The sequence below is a fragment of the Physcomitrium patens genome, chromosome 23 (assembly GCF_059467195.1).
Source record: "Physcomitrium patens ecotype Gransden chromosome 23, ASM5946719v1, whole genome shotgun sequence".
Lineage (NCBI taxonomy): Eukaryota > Viridiplantae > Streptophyta > Bryopsida > Funariales > Funariaceae > Physcomitrium > Physcomitrium patens.
The window spans coordinates 7,788,557-7,807,852 of record NC_143432.1 but is presented as its reverse complement, the minus strand read 5'-3'; the positions used below and the strand labels follow the sequence as shown (position 1 = coordinate 7,807,852).

General features: G+C 41.1%; 2 protein-coding genes and 2 long non-coding RNA genes across 13 annotated transcripts; 3 read left to right on the top strand and 1 right to left on the bottom strand.

Annotated features, from left to right (window-relative positions):
- On the top strand, positions 1-1,951 carry LOC112276004 (14-3-3-like protein). Its single transcript, XM_024506912.3, has 4 exons — positions 1-657; positions 1,005-1,127; positions 1,304-1,420; positions 1,559-1,951. The coding sequence occupies exons 1-4, from the start codon at positions 178-180 to the stop codon at positions 1,610-1,612; spliced, it is 774 nt and encodes a 257-aa protein (XP_024362680.1). The 5' UTR covers positions 1-177; the 3' UTR covers positions 1,613-1,951.
- An 89-nt stretch (positions 1,952-2,040) lies between these two features.
- LOC149986511 (uncharacterized) lies at positions 2,041-3,063 on the top strand. Its single transcript, XR_016500262.1, has 2 exons — positions 2,041-2,250; positions 2,695-3,063. It is a non-coding gene; the product is annotated as an uncharacterized LOC149986511 (long non-coding RNA).
- A 1,768-nt stretch (positions 3,064-4,831) lies between these two features.
- Positions 4,832-8,154, bottom strand: LOC141044849 (uncharacterized). Its single transcript, XR_016500399.1, has 2 exons — positions 7,357-8,154; positions 4,832-6,265 (listed from the first exon to the last, which is right to left on the bottom strand). It is a non-coding gene; the product is annotated as an uncharacterized LOC141044849 (long non-coding RNA).
- Positions 8,155-10,160: 2,006 nt separating this feature from the next.
- Positions 10,161-15,581, top strand: LOC112275552 (uncharacterized). Of its 10 annotated transcripts, XM_090246660.1 has the most exons (9): positions 10,161-10,585; positions 11,379-11,576; positions 11,963-12,272; positions 12,501-12,661; positions 13,101-13,671; positions 13,877-13,953; positions 14,065-14,110; positions 14,508-14,803; positions 14,947-15,581. In XM_090246660.1, exons 5-9 carry the CDS (start codon positions 13,377-13,379, stop codon positions 15,208-15,210), a joined length of 978 nt encoding a protein of 325 aa, XP_090102786.1. In that variant the 5' UTR covers positions 10,161-10,585; positions 11,379-11,576; positions 11,963-12,272; positions 12,501-12,661; positions 13,101-13,376; the 3' UTR covers positions 15,211-15,581. The 10 variants fall into 10 exon arrangements, with proteins under 10 accessions (XP_090102786.1, XP_090102785.1, XP_024361781.1 ...); XM_090246659.1 differs by having other exon boundaries at positions 10,161-11,576; positions 11,877-12,272; XM_024506013.3 differs by having other exon boundaries at positions 10,161-10,575; positions 11,379-12,661.
- The last annotated feature ends 3,715 nt before the right edge of the window (positions 15,582-19,296 follow it).

The window sequence follows — 19,296 nt, the reverse complement described above, 5'->3', positions numbered from 1 at the left end:
TTTAGTGCCAGCTTGTTCGCTATCTCTGCCCAAGCTCACTTGTTTCTCTCTCTCTCTCTCTCTCTCTCGGCATACCTTCTCCGCTCCCCACTTCCTTGATCTATTCTTCTTGTTCTCAGCGTACTTTCTTCACTTTTTTTCCTGACCAGTTTGGTGCAGTAACGACCGAGATCGACTATGGCGACCGAGGCTCGGGAGGAGAATGTGTACATGGCCAAGTTGGCCGAGCAGGCCGAGCGATACGATGAAATGGTCGAGGCTATGGAGAAGGTAGCCAAGTCTGTTGACACGGAGGAGCTCACCGTCGAGGAGCGCAACCTGCTGTCCGTGGCTTACAAGAACGTGATTGGTGCCAGAAGGGCCTCGTGGAGAATTATCTCCTCAATCGAGCAGAAGGAGGAGAGCAAGGGTAACGAGGAGCACGTTGCCGCCATCAAGACGTATCGCGCCAAGGTGGAGTCTGAGTTGAGTGCCATTTGCGACAGTATTCTCAAGCTTCTGGATTCCCACTTGATCCCCACTTCTAGCACAGGGGAGTCTAAGGTTTTCTACCTCAAGATGAAGGGTGATTACCACAGGTACCTGGCTGAGTTTAAGACTGGAGCCGAGAGGAAGGAAGCTGCTGAGGCCACATTGTTGGCCTACAAGTCCGCTCAAGTAAGTCATGTTCTCTTTTATTTGAGGTTGACCTCATTCTACAGTACCTGAGAAAAATCCTGCATCATCTTGCGTTTAGTATTTGATGTTGATGTGTTTACTGTTTTGAGAGGTTAGTTTTTACTGAGCTGGTGGTTTTCGGTGTTCGCACGCTAACGTTTCAGATTCAGGTTTTGATCGCATGGTACCTGTTCTAAATGTTCATAACGTTTCACGGATCTTCTGTTATTTGTAGAGCTTATCGGTTGTCGAAGGGTTCCAAGCCTTCAGTTTGACTAATCAGTATATCCTGGGCACAGAGTGTGAATTAGCTTCTAATGTATGAAAGATTGGTTCATTGTATTCAGGATATTGCCTTGACGGAGTTGGCTCCCACTCACCCGATCAGACTTGGACTGGCTTTGAATTTCTCTGTATTCTATTACGAGATTCTCAACTCCCCCGATCGGGCATGCGCTCTCGCGAAACAGGCCAGTGCTCATTACTTGATATAAATCTGTGATCATGTTGAAAATGGATTGTGTGCCGCAACTCGAATATAATTTGTGTATATGCAGCTTGATCAACTTGATTTTATGTTTTGTCTTGTATTGCTGTCACTTGTGCCTAGGTCTTTTATGCTAACATTAAAATCCCCTAAATACAGGCTTTTGATGAAGCTATTGCTGAACTCGATACCCTTGGTGAAGAATCTTACAAGGATAGCACACTAATCATGCAGCTTCTTCGTGACAACCTTACGTTGTGGACTTCTGACATGCAGGCAAGTCTTATTGGAATATCAAAATTCATTGTTTCATGGTTTAGATAACCGTTATGAGAGACCGTTTAGATTAAGTTGCGTACATGTGAAGAGCTCTTTGTCTATCTTTACTCACTCACTTAAAATGCCTTATCACAGGATGAGGTGGGCGCGGATGACAAGGACGCCAAGATTGAAGAAGCCGAACACTAAATTACTGGTTAAGTTATCAGTTATTTAACATTGTAGAGGGGTAATGGTGAGTGGGTAATTTCCCACTCAATGTTGACTAGTCATGAAATATCTGAGCCCTGCCTATCACCAGATTGGTATTCTGTTGACCTTGTTTCTGGCAAGATCGTGAGTCGCTGCGCTGTAAAGCTCTTTTGTTTTTCTTAGTTTCTCGGCCGGATGGTGCTTGTGCTTTCCCGGTTCCTCCATTAGTGCGGGTATCTCTCTAAGCAGGCGACTTGTTTATTCATTTGGTGAATGAATCATCTTCATGGAATGTCCTAATGAGCACATTCTCTATTAACGTACGATCTTCGATTATCCGCTTGTACTAAAAGTCAACTAAACAAGTGGCACTAGTATCTTAATGCTCATGTGCCATTCGGAACCGATGTGTACGGTACGTAAGCATGGACAGTGATTCTGCCAGATCTCGCCTCTGCAAGGCAGTCGGGTGTCTCACAATGGTCAAACCGACCAAATGTGTTTGGAACTGTAATGGATTTACCTCGGGAAGATTGTCTGCGAAGGGCTCCAGAGGACGAGCATTGGCCCTTGGAGTGGAAACGAATGGGTTTTGGATTGTGCAGCCACCTCCCTTCCCGCACACGTATTTCAATGTAAATTGTCACTATCGTGTACTTGATTCAATTGAAATGGCATAGCTGCATGCTTCTGTGGCGTGGAGCACAAACCACATTTTGAGTAGACTTTCTTTGGGGGAGCGGGAGGAGCACGCCTTGGGAAACACGCATAGTGCAGCTGTTTGTTTGTGTGCATGATTGGTACTCTTTTTTCTGATCAGGTCCAAGCAGAGGCACAAGCAGAGGCGTTTGTGCTTCTTTGTACCTATCTACGTTACTTAAAGTCCATATAAATGTCATATACCTTGGCTGAAGTAATTAATCTGCGTAGTTGATGTTTCACGAAGCTGGCATACCCATTCAGATCGCTTGCTGACTATGTACCTCAAATAAACAATCTTTAGAGATAAGATAATTTTAATGCATTGCGAACTGATATTTGACACTCTATTCTAATGTCATTCATGTTCATGACTGTAGCCAGGAGACATTATCGAACAAATTTCGTCACCAAATATCTTACCTCGATTGGGTAGCTGCAGAGAATGAATGAAAGTGATGACTGACCTAGTGCAAAGCAATAGCAAGGGGGTGAGGATAATTTAGTTCCATTGGTTGCATTGGAACAATTACTTATTGCCATAGTTACGTAAGTCTGCAATGGAGGAGGAAGAATGTGGGTTGTACCTCACCAGGCACATGTTCATGAGCAACGAAGAGATGTGCAATGAATTCACTGACAGGAAAAAAACAAAATGTGGGGATTGCCATGAAAGCAAAGTAGTGGGACCCTTGTATGGCCATTCATGAAGCTTCAGAGAGTACCAAAGAAGGTACATTCAGTTTTAATGTGTGAGGAAGTGTTTATAGTCTTGCAACATGTTTCATTAAACAGACTCCAATTTCAGAACCTATTTTGATTTAACAACAAATTAAAAAATAAACAGTGAAGGACTATAATAAGGTGGAGCATACATACCAACCTGTATGATTCGGGTGGGTAGAAGTTTATTTTAACAACATTGGCATCCATATTGTGCTGTTTGTGTTGATTGAATAATAGTTTAAAATACAAGTTCTTGAAATAAATTTCATATAAATCCGACAGAACTTTTGGCTTAAGACAGGCAAATTAATGTTATGATTTAACTATGGTAAAACATAATGAAATAAATGTATAGAAAAATTGAATTTCATAACAATCATTTAGTAAGTTATTGACAACGACAATCATAACAGCAATAAATAGACTGTAAACTATTTATCCGTATATATGTATGTATGTATGTATGAAAATTAGAGTAATAAAAATGGAATGTTGAAAATTACATCACTTATGGCATCCTGGAAAGCACGCACTCTTGGAAAGAAAACTTGATGGATCAGAGTTCATTAGATATATGCATTTTAGAAAACAGGTGATCAACATACACATAGTCTTTCAGAGTTAATAAATATTCATGTATTAAATCTTTTAAATCAACTCGAGTAAAAAATATAGAAAATTAATCTATTAAAACTGTGATTATTAAATTCCTGATTGACACAGATAAAAATAGATAAATACTTCAAACAATAATCTATATAAGTATTAAAAATCTTGCATGTATAAAAATATAACTCAATATATCTATACATACATACATATATATATTGATTGAGAGAGAGAGAGAGAGAGAGAGAGAGAGAGGAATGAGACTTCAGCAGCACATGATTGAATAGAACCGAATCGTATGCTAAGTGACGACGTCAAGGAATGCACGGATTAAGTAATTTTTCAAGAAACAAGGGCAATTGGAGATCTGAGGGGTGACAGGAATGTCTGCAAAACATTCCTGCCATGACTAAATTCATGGCTATTACTTTTACACATCCGCCAATTTTGTGAAGGATCTGATGACCCAGAGGTGGGGTCAGTCTTAAATAATTCAGTCACCAGTGACAAAACTGGTTTGTAGGGGTGTCAACTCCCGTGATAAATGCTTAATATACATATATATATATATATATATATATATGTGGTGTGTGTGTGAACCGTCTTACCAATACTTTGGGATGTGTACTTATTTCGTAATGTTCAACGTTTCCCGAAGTTGTCAGAAATTACAAGCACTTGCACACTCGATTGTGAACTGGGTGTCAAGTTCTTCAGCTTTGTTACTTTCGTGGGATAGTTTATGGACTCACCCACGATACCACTGCGACATTCCTATGCCTGCGTAGTAGCTGAGTTTGTTTTTTTGTCTCTGAAGTGTGGGTCTACTACCCGGGATTATATCCACTTTGTGCAGTGGACTCTCCACAGTTCAACATTCTTATCATTGATTGAGTTCCGAGATTCGTAATTGGGGTTGTAAAATGACGATATCAAGAAATGGAAAGGACGATTCAATCTGAAACCGAGGAACAAAGTCACATTTATACAAGAGAAACCGGCTGTTGGAATGGTCACATGGGGACCATGAGGGAGAACATATGCATTGTCATTCCGATTGATAGTCGAACTTGGAAGGTAGTTAAGCCGAAATTGGATACTGTCAATAAGAACAGCGTTACTTGTTCCACAGGCAAATGCAGATTACGTAGCCTGTGTTCCCACCTAGACACGTGAAAAACCGTAATCGTTGTGTGTGATTTAGATATAAAATGTCAACTTATTTTCTGATATTGCTATCATGCTTCAACGCTGAAGGGTTAACTCAGGTAGTGGACTAAACCTTGTCATCAGCTGAAAGCAACGAGTTTGAGGCATCGGGATCATTTTCATTGCAGCCAAAGCACCACTCACTCGGAGACACCCAAGCGTGCTTAAATCTACCACCTCGGAAGCCAAAAAATGATGACAGTATCCATATAGTTCTCCAGTACTGTGAACAATTACAATGAACCCTCGTGTTTCTACCAATTTCTCACTCCTATGCATGAAGCAAGAAAACGAACCGGAGTTGCTGTAGATACTCACAGGATCTGTTACTGTGGACATTATTCACTTGACACCCTTCACATCGTACCAGTAAACTGAAGGGAAAATGAGAATAGAAACCATTGCGTGAATTGCGGATCGTTGTTAAATAGGAGTCAGAGACGAACAGTCATCGATCCCAGTAAAACCACATTGCTACGGTTTAGTTACAATTACGAACGTAGGAGGAGAATCACTAGTGAATCGCCACCAAAAACGGGGTCGCTCAAACTCGGTTGAGAAGAAGCAATGCATTTCTACACGACCCACCACGCACCACACACGCGGCAAAGCCTCCAACCCAAAATACAGACTCTCACCAACGCACTCAAACGTCGCAGAAGCCCCATCCCTACACGAAAGAACCAACTGGACCAACACCGGTCTGTCTCTCGAACACTGTTCCATTAACCAGTAGCTCACTCAACAACGCACACACAACTGCGAAGCACAAGGTCCCAGACAGAGGTTACCAGCCCATCTGTTGCCCAACCATCCAGGTTGGGAGCTTCTAGATCAGCTTCTCCGAGCTAGTCGAAGCTGACAAATTCTAGATAAGACTTGGAGGAACCTGGAGCTCAAATCCTCAGTCGGACAAGGCGAAGACTGAAAGCAAGCTGCACTGGTGCCCGATTCCTGCTGCTTCCTGGTTGATGTTGTTGTTGTTGTTCTTCACTGGTGCCTGATTCCTGTTGGTTCGTTGTTGATGCTGTTGTTCTGTTTCTTCACAAGCGCCTGATTTCTGTTGCTTCCTGGTTGATATCGATGGTGGTACTTCACTTGGTGCCTTTTGGCGTACATGTGCCAGGCCTTTGACTTGGGTCCTGCAGCTTTTGCTGGACCTGTTGCTGCCATGAGAGGCAGAAACCCATCTCAATTTACTTAGTCTTCATGGGTTGTTGTGGGGAAAGGAATGACTCTCCTTGTGGCATCCTCACTGATTTGGCTCATTCCTATCTTTCTTTTTCTTTGCATGCTTTTGTCTTATTGTCCTGCTGGTTGCCATCACTTGACTTGGAGTTGAGCATTCATGTTGCCTTGAATTTTGTGAATGAAATGATGGAGGTTGCTTCTGGAGTGTGTGATTTCCTGTTGGGTGTACATTTTGTGTTTTTGATTGTCCTGTCTTGCAATATTGTGTTCCATCTTTAACATCAAAATATGCACAATGTTATGTGTTTCAATCTATGTAGGGAAACATCATAAGACTTGTCTTTGAGTTTTATATCATGCCTTGAACTTTGAAAGGGCATGATATAAAAAGCTTTACAGAGGTCCCTTGCATGATTAATAAAATCTCTTCTTTGAAAATTTTGGCTTTTGAAAATAATGTAAAGTAAAGTAAGGCTAGAAAGTGGCACAAATAATTTAAAAAAATATAAATAAAGTGTGCCAAATCATATCTTAAATCTAATAATTATAACAAATGTAACAAAATAAATTATTCTTATTTTAATGTGTCTGTGTGTTTTTTTATTTTTATTTTTATTTTTATTTAGCAATTTCAAACAAAACTTTTGACATTTTTATACAAACCATTTCTTGAGGTGGATTTATTGCAAATTCTATGAAATAACACTGTATATGTCATGTAGAAAAAAAAACATTTTACCTCAATTTTATTTTTATTTTTAGGACTAGTAGACCTAAACTTGTTAAATATAAAACCGACTCAGAGAGGCTTCTCAATCTAACACAATCAAAGGATTTAGAAATTTTGTTGTCTCATGTTTTCTTCTCATTAGTGATGATCTTCATCATCACTTTATTTGAGAAAAACATCAAGACAACAATATAGAGGTCAGCTGTGTACCAACCTTGGAGCAACATGCGGAAATATTTACAATCCTTTGGGGCCTCAATGTTTTATGAAAAACCAAGAAGAAACTGGATTACGCAGGATACCCGTCTCATCACAAACAAAGACAGAGTATTGACAAACTAATATCCAACTCAGCCTCACAAATTGAGATAGCTTTAGAGAGGGTACATCACTACCATACAACCCTAACTCTTCACAAAATCATCTGCCTCCTATCTGGTTCTAAAACTTCTAAACATGCAACCCTTATAACCTTTAACATGTTGCTGACACTCTTGCCAACTTGAGCATATACCACAATTAAAACCCCTATGTATCGCTTAATATTTTTGAATCCTTCCTGAGACTCATTACTCACCTCAAGAAACAAAGTTTCAAAACTGGGAGTTATCAAACCCTAGTGCATCGTCCTTCATCAACTCCTCTCCTGCCTCTTGAAGAATGTCATGTGCTGCTGCCCTGGACTCCTCATAGCTTCTTGCAAGGAAGAAAACTTAACAGCTACAAGCGCACAGTGCCAAAGGCAACATTGCCAAGCATTTGAACTTCAACAACAATCAACTACAACTCAAAGAGAAAGATCTGAAGGTGCAAAATACAAACAAGTTTAGAAAGACCTCATTATAACCTACTTAGAAATTAAGTATCAACCACATGAATTACATACCACAGATAGGTCTTCTACCACCAATTGCAGTCTCTTGAGGATACCCGCAGGAGGAACAATAAATCATAATATTATTAAAAGAGGATGTAAGAATTGAGAATTGGTGTTGGTGAATTAATCTTGCACCTCTTCTTGACATCAACATGCCACGTCACCAATATCTGATACTGCTAATCCTAGCTAGAAAGTAGCCCTACCTAAAAACATATACTTATAGTATGAATACTTATATCTTAACTCGCTAAGACCTTCTAAAATTTTGGTGATATTTATATTTAAGCTTTTCAAAAATAAAATTTTGATAATCTCAATCCAAATTGTTTTTGAATTAATCCATATAAATTTTGAATCTACAATAGGAACTAAAATAGTAAAAACCTCATGAAGAAATTCATCAGTAAGATCATAACCTAAAGGTCACAATCATACTGTCCAGGTAATTTATAAAATAATTAAAAAAACAAACAAGGAACATTGTTTTAAAAGGAAAAAAAAAAAAAAAAAAAAAAAACGTCCATGCCCAAGCTATTATGTACATGGACATGTTGCTTGTATTTTGACATTACCTAAGTCTAATGTTATAACCTAAATGCACAAATACCCAAATTTATAATTATTGTGAGCCAAACTCATTACACAAGAACTAGAGCAACCATCTATTTCACATCCATATTTTGAGTAACAAAGGGCCTTGAAAACACACATGTCAGCCCTTCTTAGGTCACATTGTTATCAACGCCTTATTTATCCATAATTGTTATATTACCTCTCTAAACTGCAGGTTTGAATACACCTCACAAGTCCATGGTTTCAAACACTAAATCTTTGTTGTGGGCCGAAATAGGAGTCAAAATTTTCCTCGGTCAAATCTCCATAGCCCTCCTTGATTCAAGGCAAAATTTGGCCTTTGAATGTGGTGGTGGGGCTAGAGCAGTGGACCACCCAAACCCACTTTGGAATTGACCCATTGAAAACAAAGAGTATTGCCCTCTGCCCAAAAAAAATAATGGCAACAACTTGGAGTTCCCATGTTAGGGTTTTGGACAATATCAACTATGAATGGTTGAATAAGGATTTCTTTACAAAATAAATAAATACTTTGGGAGTGTTGTAATTTGACTGTTGGGAAAAGTGAGCATTTGGTCACGCAATCCCATGTGAAAATTGCCATCTACTTAGACTTGCATCATCAAATTTTATACTTTAAAAGCAATATTATTGGATTATAAAGGTTGAAGGAAAAGAGGAAAAGGTGATAAGGGGAGGGGGGTCCCAGAATTTGGATAGTTTTGATGTTAGAGTAGAACTGGGGATTTGAAAATTTAAGAAAAGACTTCCAGGTTTGTTTGAATTGTGATAGTAAAATACAAAATTTTATAAAGCAAACACATTTTCATGCTCTGTGGAGGATTTTTTATTATACTAAAACAAATCATAATTTATTCAAAACATTCATATCTCAAAATCCTAGAATGTAAATAATGAATAAGATCCATACACTTTGAAATCCACATGCTAGCATCCATATACGATAAGGAATGAGATCCATAAACTAAAAACCTGTATACAAGAAACCAATTCTTTAAATGGACATGTTTCTCTGTATTTTTAGTTTTTTCATTTTGGATACTTATATTCTAATCCTGAAGATTTGACGAAATGAGCACATGCTTACATTAATAAAAAGAAGAAAGCATCATTTTCCTATTGGATTTATTTTCTTCAAAAAAAATATACCCAAGATCCAATTATGTACAAAGGCAATGTTGATAGAGGATTTTACTAGATGCATAAAATAGAAACCAAAGTAAGGAGAAACCAAAAAAAATATGAACATAAACATAAATAATTCTAGGGGAATGTTATATAGACCCATGCTTTTACTAAATAGACCCACCTTTGATGAAGAATATGGTAATCAAAATGAATGTGGTTGGTTTATGTTGGTTTGAGATCCAATAATGGAGAAATTCTTCTAGAGTTTTTATTTATTCTTATTTTTACAATGGTTATGATGTGTGGGTCAATTTAGTAAAAAATTGGGTCTATTTAACATTATCCTAATTCTAACAATGAAAAATGTATTAACTTCAAAAATAATGATAATTTTCTACAATCATTAAGGAGATTCGAAACCCCTAACTCAAATTTACAAAAAAAAAAATTCAAGGATTTTTAAGGAAAAAAAAAAAAAAAAAAAAAAAAAACGTTGCAACAAAAACTTATGAAGGCTGCGGACATAGGCTCCTAATTCAGAAGAGCGGTAGCCCAAAGCCATAGAAGTGGAAACAGGCTGGGAGAGAAGTTGGGCTGTCGATAAACCGATCAGGGTATAAACACAGCCTCAATCCGGGCCTGATCCGGGGCCTAATAAGGTTCTCAACCCGGGCCTCAAATCGTCAAAGCGTGGCGAGGCGTGGGGTGGTCAAGGAAGGGAGCGGGATTGGAGGGACTGACAGGGGCTAAAATTGTCGCCCACCGGCACCGCGATCTAATCTGCGCGGATGAATTGCTTGTTATTTTAGAAGCCTGGTTTCATGAATTACGAACCCTTCGCGGAGGAGCTGCTGAGAAGATTCGGGGCGAGCGCTGCATCAGTCTCATCATCAGCTGGGTGCGGATCCAGGCCTTTGTCCCGACGCCCTTGCCGTGAAAGCGGTTGGCAGGCAGCGCAAGTGATGGACTCGATTGTCTTACGATCTGAAATGCAAGTGGCTCTCGCTCGCACGCACGCTCTGGGACATAGCCTTCCCCTTTCGATCGTGTGTCACGCTGCCCTTCAAGGCTTGCTGGCTAGGATCATTATCATCAGGCATCATCATCATCCGCTCCCTGCTTCCATCCGATTGCCAGATGCGTGCAAGACAAGATGAAGAAGAAGAAGCTGCATGAGGCAGCTTAGTTTGTCAGGTGCCGCATCGTAGGTTTCGGTCCTCATGCACGTTTTGTAGGTGTTGCCCGTGTGCTGGATATTGAAGCGTGTCAATGGTTCGCCAAGTTGGGATTGACCTTTTGGTTCTAGCAGGAGAGGAATTCACTTGCTTCGTACTTTTCAGATTGTTGGGTCGAAGCGTTTGCATCGTATGGAAGTGGATGGAGGACTTGTGGGAGAACCGTTAGTCTTTTTCCTAGGTCGGAGTGGGCGAATGGTTTCTTTTGGGCAGAGTGGTCTTTATAGAGTTAACAACCGGACCTAGTTATTGTCTTTGAGCAGGTGTTCCGAAGAGGAAAAGGTGGCAACTTTCATCAGAATACTTGCTCATTAACTGATGAATTCGTATGTATTTAGAGGAGAATGTTCAGTGATCAACAACTATCTCACCTCAATGGTTTTAGAACCATAATCATGTCTGCTGAGTGGGTTAGATGGGAGACAGATTGGATGTAATTGAGTGAGGTTATTCAACGTTACTGAAGGGTATTTGTGTTTCAACAAGCCACACAGATACTGGGTGACATTTTTAGTTGTACTTTATCCATTTTTTTTGATGGCAAGGAGTGAAAATTTAGTTCATAAGAAGATACGTGAAGTACGTATATGCCGAGCTTCAACGATAGCTGAGATGAACATTGCGGGAGATAGTTGGAACTCATTGCAAGATGCTCAAAAGACATTTCACGGGTCTAGAATTCTTTCATGGTCGTTCATTCACCTCTCATTTGAATGGTCAAGGGCTAACTTCGTAGGCTACATGGTGTGTTGGTGACCACAGGAGTTCTGCAGCAAGGTATTGCTTGATGGTTTACACCAGGAATACTACAATACTGTCTGGCACGTACAGTCTACTACAGAACAGGAAGTAGTACCGAATCACAATGTCGGGAGGATGTGCTAGCCTCGAGGTGCACGCCCAGATGCAACCCCTCCTCAGTAGCCAGCAATAAGTTTAGGAGAGCAACCTGACAATCAGGTACCAACAAGTCTGAAGGATACCAATCATCTGTCGTGTGGTGACGATTGAGAACTTTTTGAAGTTTGAGCTCTTACGTGTTAACGTGACTTGATATATTCTTTGAAAGCTCTTTGGCTGTTTTAGTTGAAATATATCCAAGTCTCACTGGGTCTTTTTAGGCGAGTCTCTAGGGAACCATCGATTCCAAACTGCTGTGGATCGGTCACCCACAATATTACGAGTGGAAGATGTTAGGCTTGGACGATCGAAACCTTTTTAAACATTACTCTGATTACAGGTCCGTTTAATTGTTATCAGAGGACTTACTGGGAGCTGGAAGGGGTTTCTGGAAACGAGTAACTTTATCTCTAACTATATCCGTTCCATTGCACTCTGTGAACCAGACTCCCTCGATACACCATCGTTCGTCGCTCCTCTAATGTGATTTCAAATACTCTTCAGCCTTCGTCCTCGTAAGTGGAGATCACTCGGGAGTTATGTTTACGAAGTTTCGTTGATAAAAACTGTGTGCGCATGTGCAGTTTAATGGTAGATTTAAGATCTGATCACAGGATCACCTCACAGCAGTATAGAGTCACTAGCATTTTCCAACTGGTGAATTTGTCTCCAGTAGTAAACATCTGTAGTAGGCGTTGCTGCAATAGCTTGTAAAGTGCACCTTCGGAGAATCGGCACAGAATCAAACAAAAACAGGTAATCCGCACTCGATTAACTGGTACACTCTTTCTCCGACATGCCTGCGTACGCGTCCCATACAATCGCCTTACATGATAGCCAATGATTTAGTCATACTTGGAATTTTCTGCAACGCAGCTATACTACGGCTCAACTATTCCGCACAGAGTCTGTGCAACCTCTGTAACGATTCTTTTCTTTGAAAGAACTGCGCTGCACTAGAGACCTGATAGCAACACTGTTCAGACAGATGCACAATGGCACTTCCGAAACTACAATGAAGAGATGGAGCGTCTTGAAGAGTAAGGACGAAGCCACTGAGTTCCTTCACCTTCAAGCTCAACCTCCGGAAAGTGCGAGCTTGTAGGCCCAGCCCAGCCACAGAATTTGTGGCTGTCGGTCAACAGGTAATATTAGGCTGGTACTGACTTCGTCAAGTTTGAAATATTCTATTCTCCTTATTTTAGGGATGTCAGAGCATGACGAGTAATAATAGTAACAATTTATGTTACTGATATTACTATAAAAAGCTTATCAAAGTGTTATAATTCGTGAAAACACGAGATCACGACCTGGACACCGACAAAACAGCTGCCGTGTTCACCAGGATTATTGTTTCAAGCTTTTAAAATAATCCCTAGACGTGTGTTTCAAGATACCAGCGCAAAGGTCTGAGCCATCCAGGAAGCTATTTAACCAGGACCTTCGATCTGACAGAGGTTTTCTAGCGGGGCTGTGGGTTTAGGGGAGAGTATCATCTGAGATAGTGGGGGCGTACTTGTGCTCGACGTGTGGAATAAGGGTTACGATCGTGATCGAATGAGCGTTTCATGCCACCACTCGCAGGTTTGTGGAAACGGCTCCAATTGTTCAATTGGGCCGAGACCGGAAGAAGGACAAGCAAATGTTGACACAGAAAGCTGTTGCTCAGGTAGGCAGTGGATTATGCTGGAGTTTGGCGGGGTTTTACCTTCCGAGGAACCCTTGGGGCACCTGGAATTAGTTGACGGAGAGCATGAAGGTAGGGACAGAAATTGAGAGAGCAGCTGAGTACCGAAGCAACGACTCCGGCCGACTGCCTCAGCAAATACTGGCGCTGTGCCGGTTGGATCCTCATATGAGATGCAAGGTGAAGAAGCGACAGATGAACGAGGTGGATGCTGGCCCGGGGGTTCCGGGTCCCCTGTGAGAGGTACCTCCAGTGAAGATGGGATACGAGGATGCTCCACGGTCATTGACAGTCCCGTCAAGAGTGGAACCACTTGCATGAGTGCTCCGTCCACATTGCAGGGTGGGAAGACTAGTAGCGACGGGAAAACGCGCCGGTATGTCCGAACAAGTGCGCCTCGCTTGAAGTGGACGGATGAACTTCACTATTGTTTCATGCGCGCTATCGAGATACTAGGTGGCCCTCAAAGTAAGCACACTGGTTGGTTTCAAGAGTATACCCAGTGATGATTGATTTTTCAACCAACACATGAAGCCATTGTTGATGATTTTAAACGATACCAAGTTTTGCAGGTTTTGCAGATAGGACAAGCTTTTGCAAAGGATCAAAACTTGAGGACATGTTTGAATGCTGGTGATCTGAGTAATTGTCGTGGGAGATGTTTTTTGTGCAGAAGCAACGCCAAAAGCCATATTGCAAGTGATGAATATTAGAGGTCTTAAGATAGCACATATCAAGAGTCATCTTCAGGTATCTTCTTTTGGAACCTTCACATAAATGCAACGCACTGATATGGCATAGTAAACCTTACAGAAGTGCATCATGCCACGACTCACCAATAGTGTGTTGATGGGATTGCAGATGTTTAGAAATCCTAAAAGCGGGAAAAGACACGGTTCTCAATCAGGTATGTGCTAAATTTCACCACTTTGCACAGAACTAGGTGAATGGTAAAACATCGTTAGATTCTGGCAGATTGAGAACTACATGATCAGTGAGCTGGTGACATTGCATGAATCAACTGCTGATGATGGTACCATACAGCTTAATTTACTGATTCTTAGATCATGGACAACTGGTCACTCTTTCACAATCCGACATAAAAACAGGCGACTTAAATTTGTTTCTTCCTATTTCTTCTCATTTCACGTATTTAGAACTGAGGCAGTAGACGTGAGCATGATCTCTAGCTTTATCTCAATTTGGTACTCTTAGATCACTTTTCCTTCTTGCAGGATGTTTATCTATCAGTTGTAGATCCCGTAGTTTGGAACTCCCCATAAACAAGACTTGTTGTTCCGCAGATTTCCAAAAGCCGAACTCTCAAATGCAAGTCTCGAGCCAACAAGTTGACACTGAAGCGGAAGCTTCTTGGAGATCGGTTGAGAGGGGAGCAACAATTTTTGAGACTTCGACTGTGAGAGAGCATTACGCAGACCGTTCTGCAACGGCGGAATCGGCGTTTGCACAGTTCAATCAAATGGGCCGCTGTAGTACTATTGCTGGTTCACTATCCCCAACTAAGAGAGAAAGTTTATCGATTAGACCTGAATCAATATCCAAAGATTTTTCGTATCCAAATTATTTCAACCAGCTGGAGGTGGATCTTACAAGGCCCCTTGTGACAGTTTTTCTTTGAATCTCTGATCCCAAAAGATTAGTTTTCATTAGTTAGGCTGGCTGGTTCATCGAATATCTGCATCTAGCAGATCTGAAAGTTTGATCAGTCTTCATGTTTTGCAGACTCTGGACTACGACTCTGCTGAGCGTCTGGCACACAATCTACTCATGGCCATGCGTGAGCGACGGCTTGTAGAATCCGGTGCCGGGTGGATCGACTCACTAAAGCCCCAGCAATGCGACGGCCAGAATGAGGCAACAGTGTCAGAGGTGCCGGTGGAGCTGACCATGTCTCTTGGGCAACCGACGGCGGAGTCTGATCCAGACATGAGAACGGAACTTCTGACCCTGGATCTCACAGAACAGCTAAACCGACCACAATTGTAATCGCTCCAATCGAGTTGAAGGAGTGACAGAAGAAAACGGTGTATAAAAAAACAGAAAGAAAGAAAAAAAGACAGAAAGAAGAAAACTTTTCCACTTTCATGTGACATATGGAGTTCTAACCAAATCACTGCCCGCAAAAAATTATATTAGTATCAGTAATAGTGCTGCAAGTGAGCTCATGTTTCGTTCATGTGCATAAGTTTCAGCATTTAAAGTTCATTTCGTAATCAGAAACATTTGATGAGCTCGCCTTAAGTGATGGTGATCCTATACTCAATCGTAGACATTTCTATCCAATGATAAAAAATGATGTATCCTATTTATATATACGTGCTTGCATTGAAGTACAGCACTTGTGTTGCTCTGTGAAATGGTTACTCTGTTGCAAAATTTGTGTGTGTGTGTGTGTGTGTGTAATTTTATTGATATGTATTAAATTACTTGTTTCATGCCGCTTTGGTACCGTATCAGCATTGGGACACGGCAAGCCACCGTCCACCTCCACTAAGGGTTCTGAATAGCACCGGCATTCGACACCGTCCACGCTAACTACCGACGACAACTAATTGAGAGTAATTTCAACAACCAAGGAGTCGGATAGCTGCTTGAGCTATGCTAATGTTTCCTGAGTTGATTTCCTGATTCTTAATGTTAAGTTATCTCATCAATGTACGTCTGATGATATTAAAATCCAAAATATTCGTTTGTCCTTCAACTGCACGTCTCAACAGTGACCAATCCTTGGTCGTCACTTTTGATTTCATATCAAATTCTTGTTTTAGATCGACTAAGACCAACTCGTAGCATTTAAATCCCTCCAGAACTCAACGTATTAAAAGTTTTTCGCAGTTTGAGTCAAGCCGTGTGAAGTTACTCCAATGTTTCTGTGAGGTTGCTCATGCACGTTCTCTATCAGCTTTTTTGTCATGGGCAAAATTAACCTGGCACTTGATTCATTCAAATTCATGAAACCCAATTTATCGGCAGCAAGTAGTGGAATGAAGAAGACCAGCTCTGATCAGCTAGAAAGCGTCCATTTCAACTGAGGAGTAGAATTAATGACAGTCCTGAGAAGCAAGGCCAAGTGCAGTCAGAGTTCGCTGGTGACTCCGGGTTGTCGAAACACAACATGGAACTCGCCTCAATATCAATCAAAACAATGCCCACTATATGCGGCAATCAGGCTATCCAATTTCGGAACAGTTGAGACAATTGTTAAATTCTCATTTCATTTTCACTGTTTGTTCATCAACTTGATGTTTTCTGCTGCAGTTATGGTAAGGTACCAGGATTTCAAAGAGTAGCAAATTTGCAGAGAAAGCAGATACCGGAACAGACAATGCTATCACTTGCTTCGTGGCTTTCAAAATCACTGTAGCTAGGGGGAACAATTTAGAATAATCAAGAGATGTGTCTCATTTCCCATTAACTTTGGGAAAATGAAAGAATCATTGTCAGGTAGAGAGGAAACACGTACACTCGTTAGCAAGCATGTTACTGATGGAAACATGGCCTGTTGAATAATCATGGGGTCAAACTCGCTACAGTAAGTCTTTTATAAACCAGTGTAAATAAATTCATTTTCTTATGGGGGACCACACATAGATGCGCATTCAGTTACTTCATTGTAGAATTGCTACGCAGTAACTAGTAATATTCTGCGCTGCGTTACAACATATCACACTTGGAATCTACTTTGTGGTGCGTGAGGTTGCTATCATCTAGTAACATCTACCTGTAGCCAGATGGGGAAAATGGTAGCTTGGATGTGTCGATCTGGGCTCAGACAAAGTCATGGTGGCAACCTGTCCACGCCGGCTTGAGCAAGATTCAACCACCGAGGAGAGAATCAATGCAGAACATTAAAAGTATACTTAGCTGTCTGCTTTGTCTTGGGATTACGTACCAGTTGTTTGGTGAATATTGATTCTTTTTCTCCTCGATCGGCGTCGACAAACACCCTTGCGGAGGAAGCAATCACGATGTCCAATTCTTCCCCGGAAAGGTTAAATGTATTCATCGAGCCTTGGAAAAATTACCCTTATATAAGTTAGCGAAATCAAGTATCAGCAATGGGAGAGCGTTCCTTGACAACGGCGCAACTAATGAACCAAGAATGGATTCGTTGCATTCTATCAATCTGACAGTTGATATGTGCTCTCGCAAGAAAAGGTTGCAGAGCTTGGTTTTCGAACCTCAGAACACAATCAGGGATGTATGTTGTTAAATATGATACATGATTTGGGACTGAAGATTATCAAGCGGCTAGTGTTATAGAGACCATCTGCTTCAACCCCTTTCGTTTGCAAAGCTGCAGACGTCCTTGCGATGAACGGGATTAGATGATTGAGAAATTACGGGGATAGAAAGCGATCAGGATGATGCAGAATTGAGGTATTCCAGTTATAGTACCTGAACATCTGACGAATGACAGTCAGGCGGAATGTTATTTCTAATTATGAATACCAAGCGTTCAGGATACGTGAGTTTTGGGGGAGTATTGACTCGTGGAATAGGCGACTCTCCAAAGCAGTCGGGGGCGGAACATTGCACCGCCAGGTTGGCAAATTGAACAGGGAAAATCCAAACCGATCGATTGGTTTAAAAAGTCCTTTTCAACGCTGATGAGCTCATCAAGCAAGATCGGGTAGAATAATACCATACTCGAATGCAACAAGAGTATGCATTTTTCAGTGGCCTGAACCTCTCATACTGAACTCAATTCACCAGAACCACATCAGCCATCTCATTCATTCATGTCCAATCTGCCGAAGGAATCTCTCAAAACTGGCTGTGATCGCAAACCCCCAAAACGTAAGAGCCTCAAAGAAGTTAAGGTTTGTAAGAAACGACTCACTACAGACATCGAGGTCATCATTCCTGGTGGACAAAAGACAAGAGTGGCATTACTGGAACTCTTGTGAACGACATGAGAATTATTCACACTATTGTAAAAACAATTACATGCACACAAAAGAAAATCAAAATAAAACATAAAAACACACAACCAAGTTACCATTTTGCCAAGCTTGGGGTACAAGATCCCAAGCATATGTCACGTTGGAGTGGCGCAACCGCAAGGTACACTCCCCCGTCCCAGCTCAGCCCATACCAAGCCTATCCCTGCTAAAGGGCATGGATCAGGAGAGGAACTGGACCCATCCATCGACAAGGAAACTGCTCCCACACCCCACAGCCCAGTGTGCAGTTGACCTCTCGGGGATGGCCATTCCTTTCTTTCTGGCAGGTGAGGCTGGTGTTGACATCACCTCCTCAACAACTGCCAGATTCTCCCTTCCGGGTCAAATAGAATCTCCCGGTTTCGTCACAAGCTTTCATACTGTTCAGCTAATCTAGAAACCAATCCCGCCATCGGTTCACCTCCTTCTAGTCTTTCTGTCTATCTGTCTGTCCGTTGGTCACCCTTTCTAGCTCATCCCTCATGAGTCTCTCTCTCACTCTCTAACTCACTTAATCGGCGATTTGTAAGCACCTTGGTTGGCCTGCAACTGAGTGAAACACAAACTAAAATGCGTGTCTACAACTTCACCGATCAATCTGTTGTTGCATCCACTGCAAACATGTTGTGAATGGGCTGATTTTTTCTTCTCAACAGTTGGGTTTGCTCATCTCCTGTCCAGTTTCTTATTCTTTCCAGTTTTGGATTTTCAAGGAGTTGAAAAGTGGACTTCGGAAATGGAGAAACGTGAGGAGGTGGTTGTTTAGAAATGTTTCATGAGAAGGGAATTGGTGATGTGTGAATATCTTTAGCAAGTTCCTGTGTGAGGGAATGAGGAGTTTTTGTGCTTGTGTTCGGAGTTGGAACCTTTGCAAAGTCTCTCAATCATGTGTTTCGATAATCATGCAATTGGGTTTAGTTTTGCATGTGACTTTCATTTATGAAATTTTCGGTGATGTTTTAGCTTTATGGGGAAGGGTGTATTGCAACCGTAATTGTGAATGGTGAAATACAGATCTTGATTATAATTTAAGATTTAATTTACATAATATTTTAGAAAAAATTCATTAGGAAAAAAAAGTCACAACATAAACAATATCTACAAGTAAAATGGATTGATTATACAA

What these genes read in the sequence shown, in the direction of transcription:
- LOC112276004 (XM_024506912.3), top strand. Translation starts at nt 178, where the DNA reads ATGGCGACCGAGGCTCGGGAGGAGAATGTGTACATGGCCAAGTTGGCC. An exon ending in CATGCGCTCTCGCGAAACAG is followed by an intron (nt 1,128 to 1,303) that starts GCCAGTGCTCAT and finishes CCCTAAATACAG; the next exon opens with GCTTTTGATGAAGCTATTGC. An exon ending in TGTGGACTTCTGACATGCAG is followed by an intron (nt 1,421 to 1,558) that starts GCAAGTCTTATT and finishes GCCTTATCACAG; the next exon opens with GATGAGGTGGGCGCGGATGA.
- LOC112275552 (XM_024506013.3), top strand. Translation starts at nt 13,377, where the DNA reads ATGCAAGGTGAAGAAGCGACAGATGAACGAGGTGGATGCTGGCCCGGG. An exon ending in AAGACACGGTTCTCAATCAG is followed by an intron (nt 14,111 to 14,507) that starts GTATGTGCTAAA and finishes GTTGTTCCGCAG; the next exon opens with ATTTCCAAAAGCCGAACTCT. An exon ending in ATTATTTCAACCAGCTGGAG is followed by an intron (nt 14,804 to 14,946) that starts GTGGATCTTACA and finishes CATGTTTTGCAG; the next exon opens with ACTCTGGACTACGACTCTGC.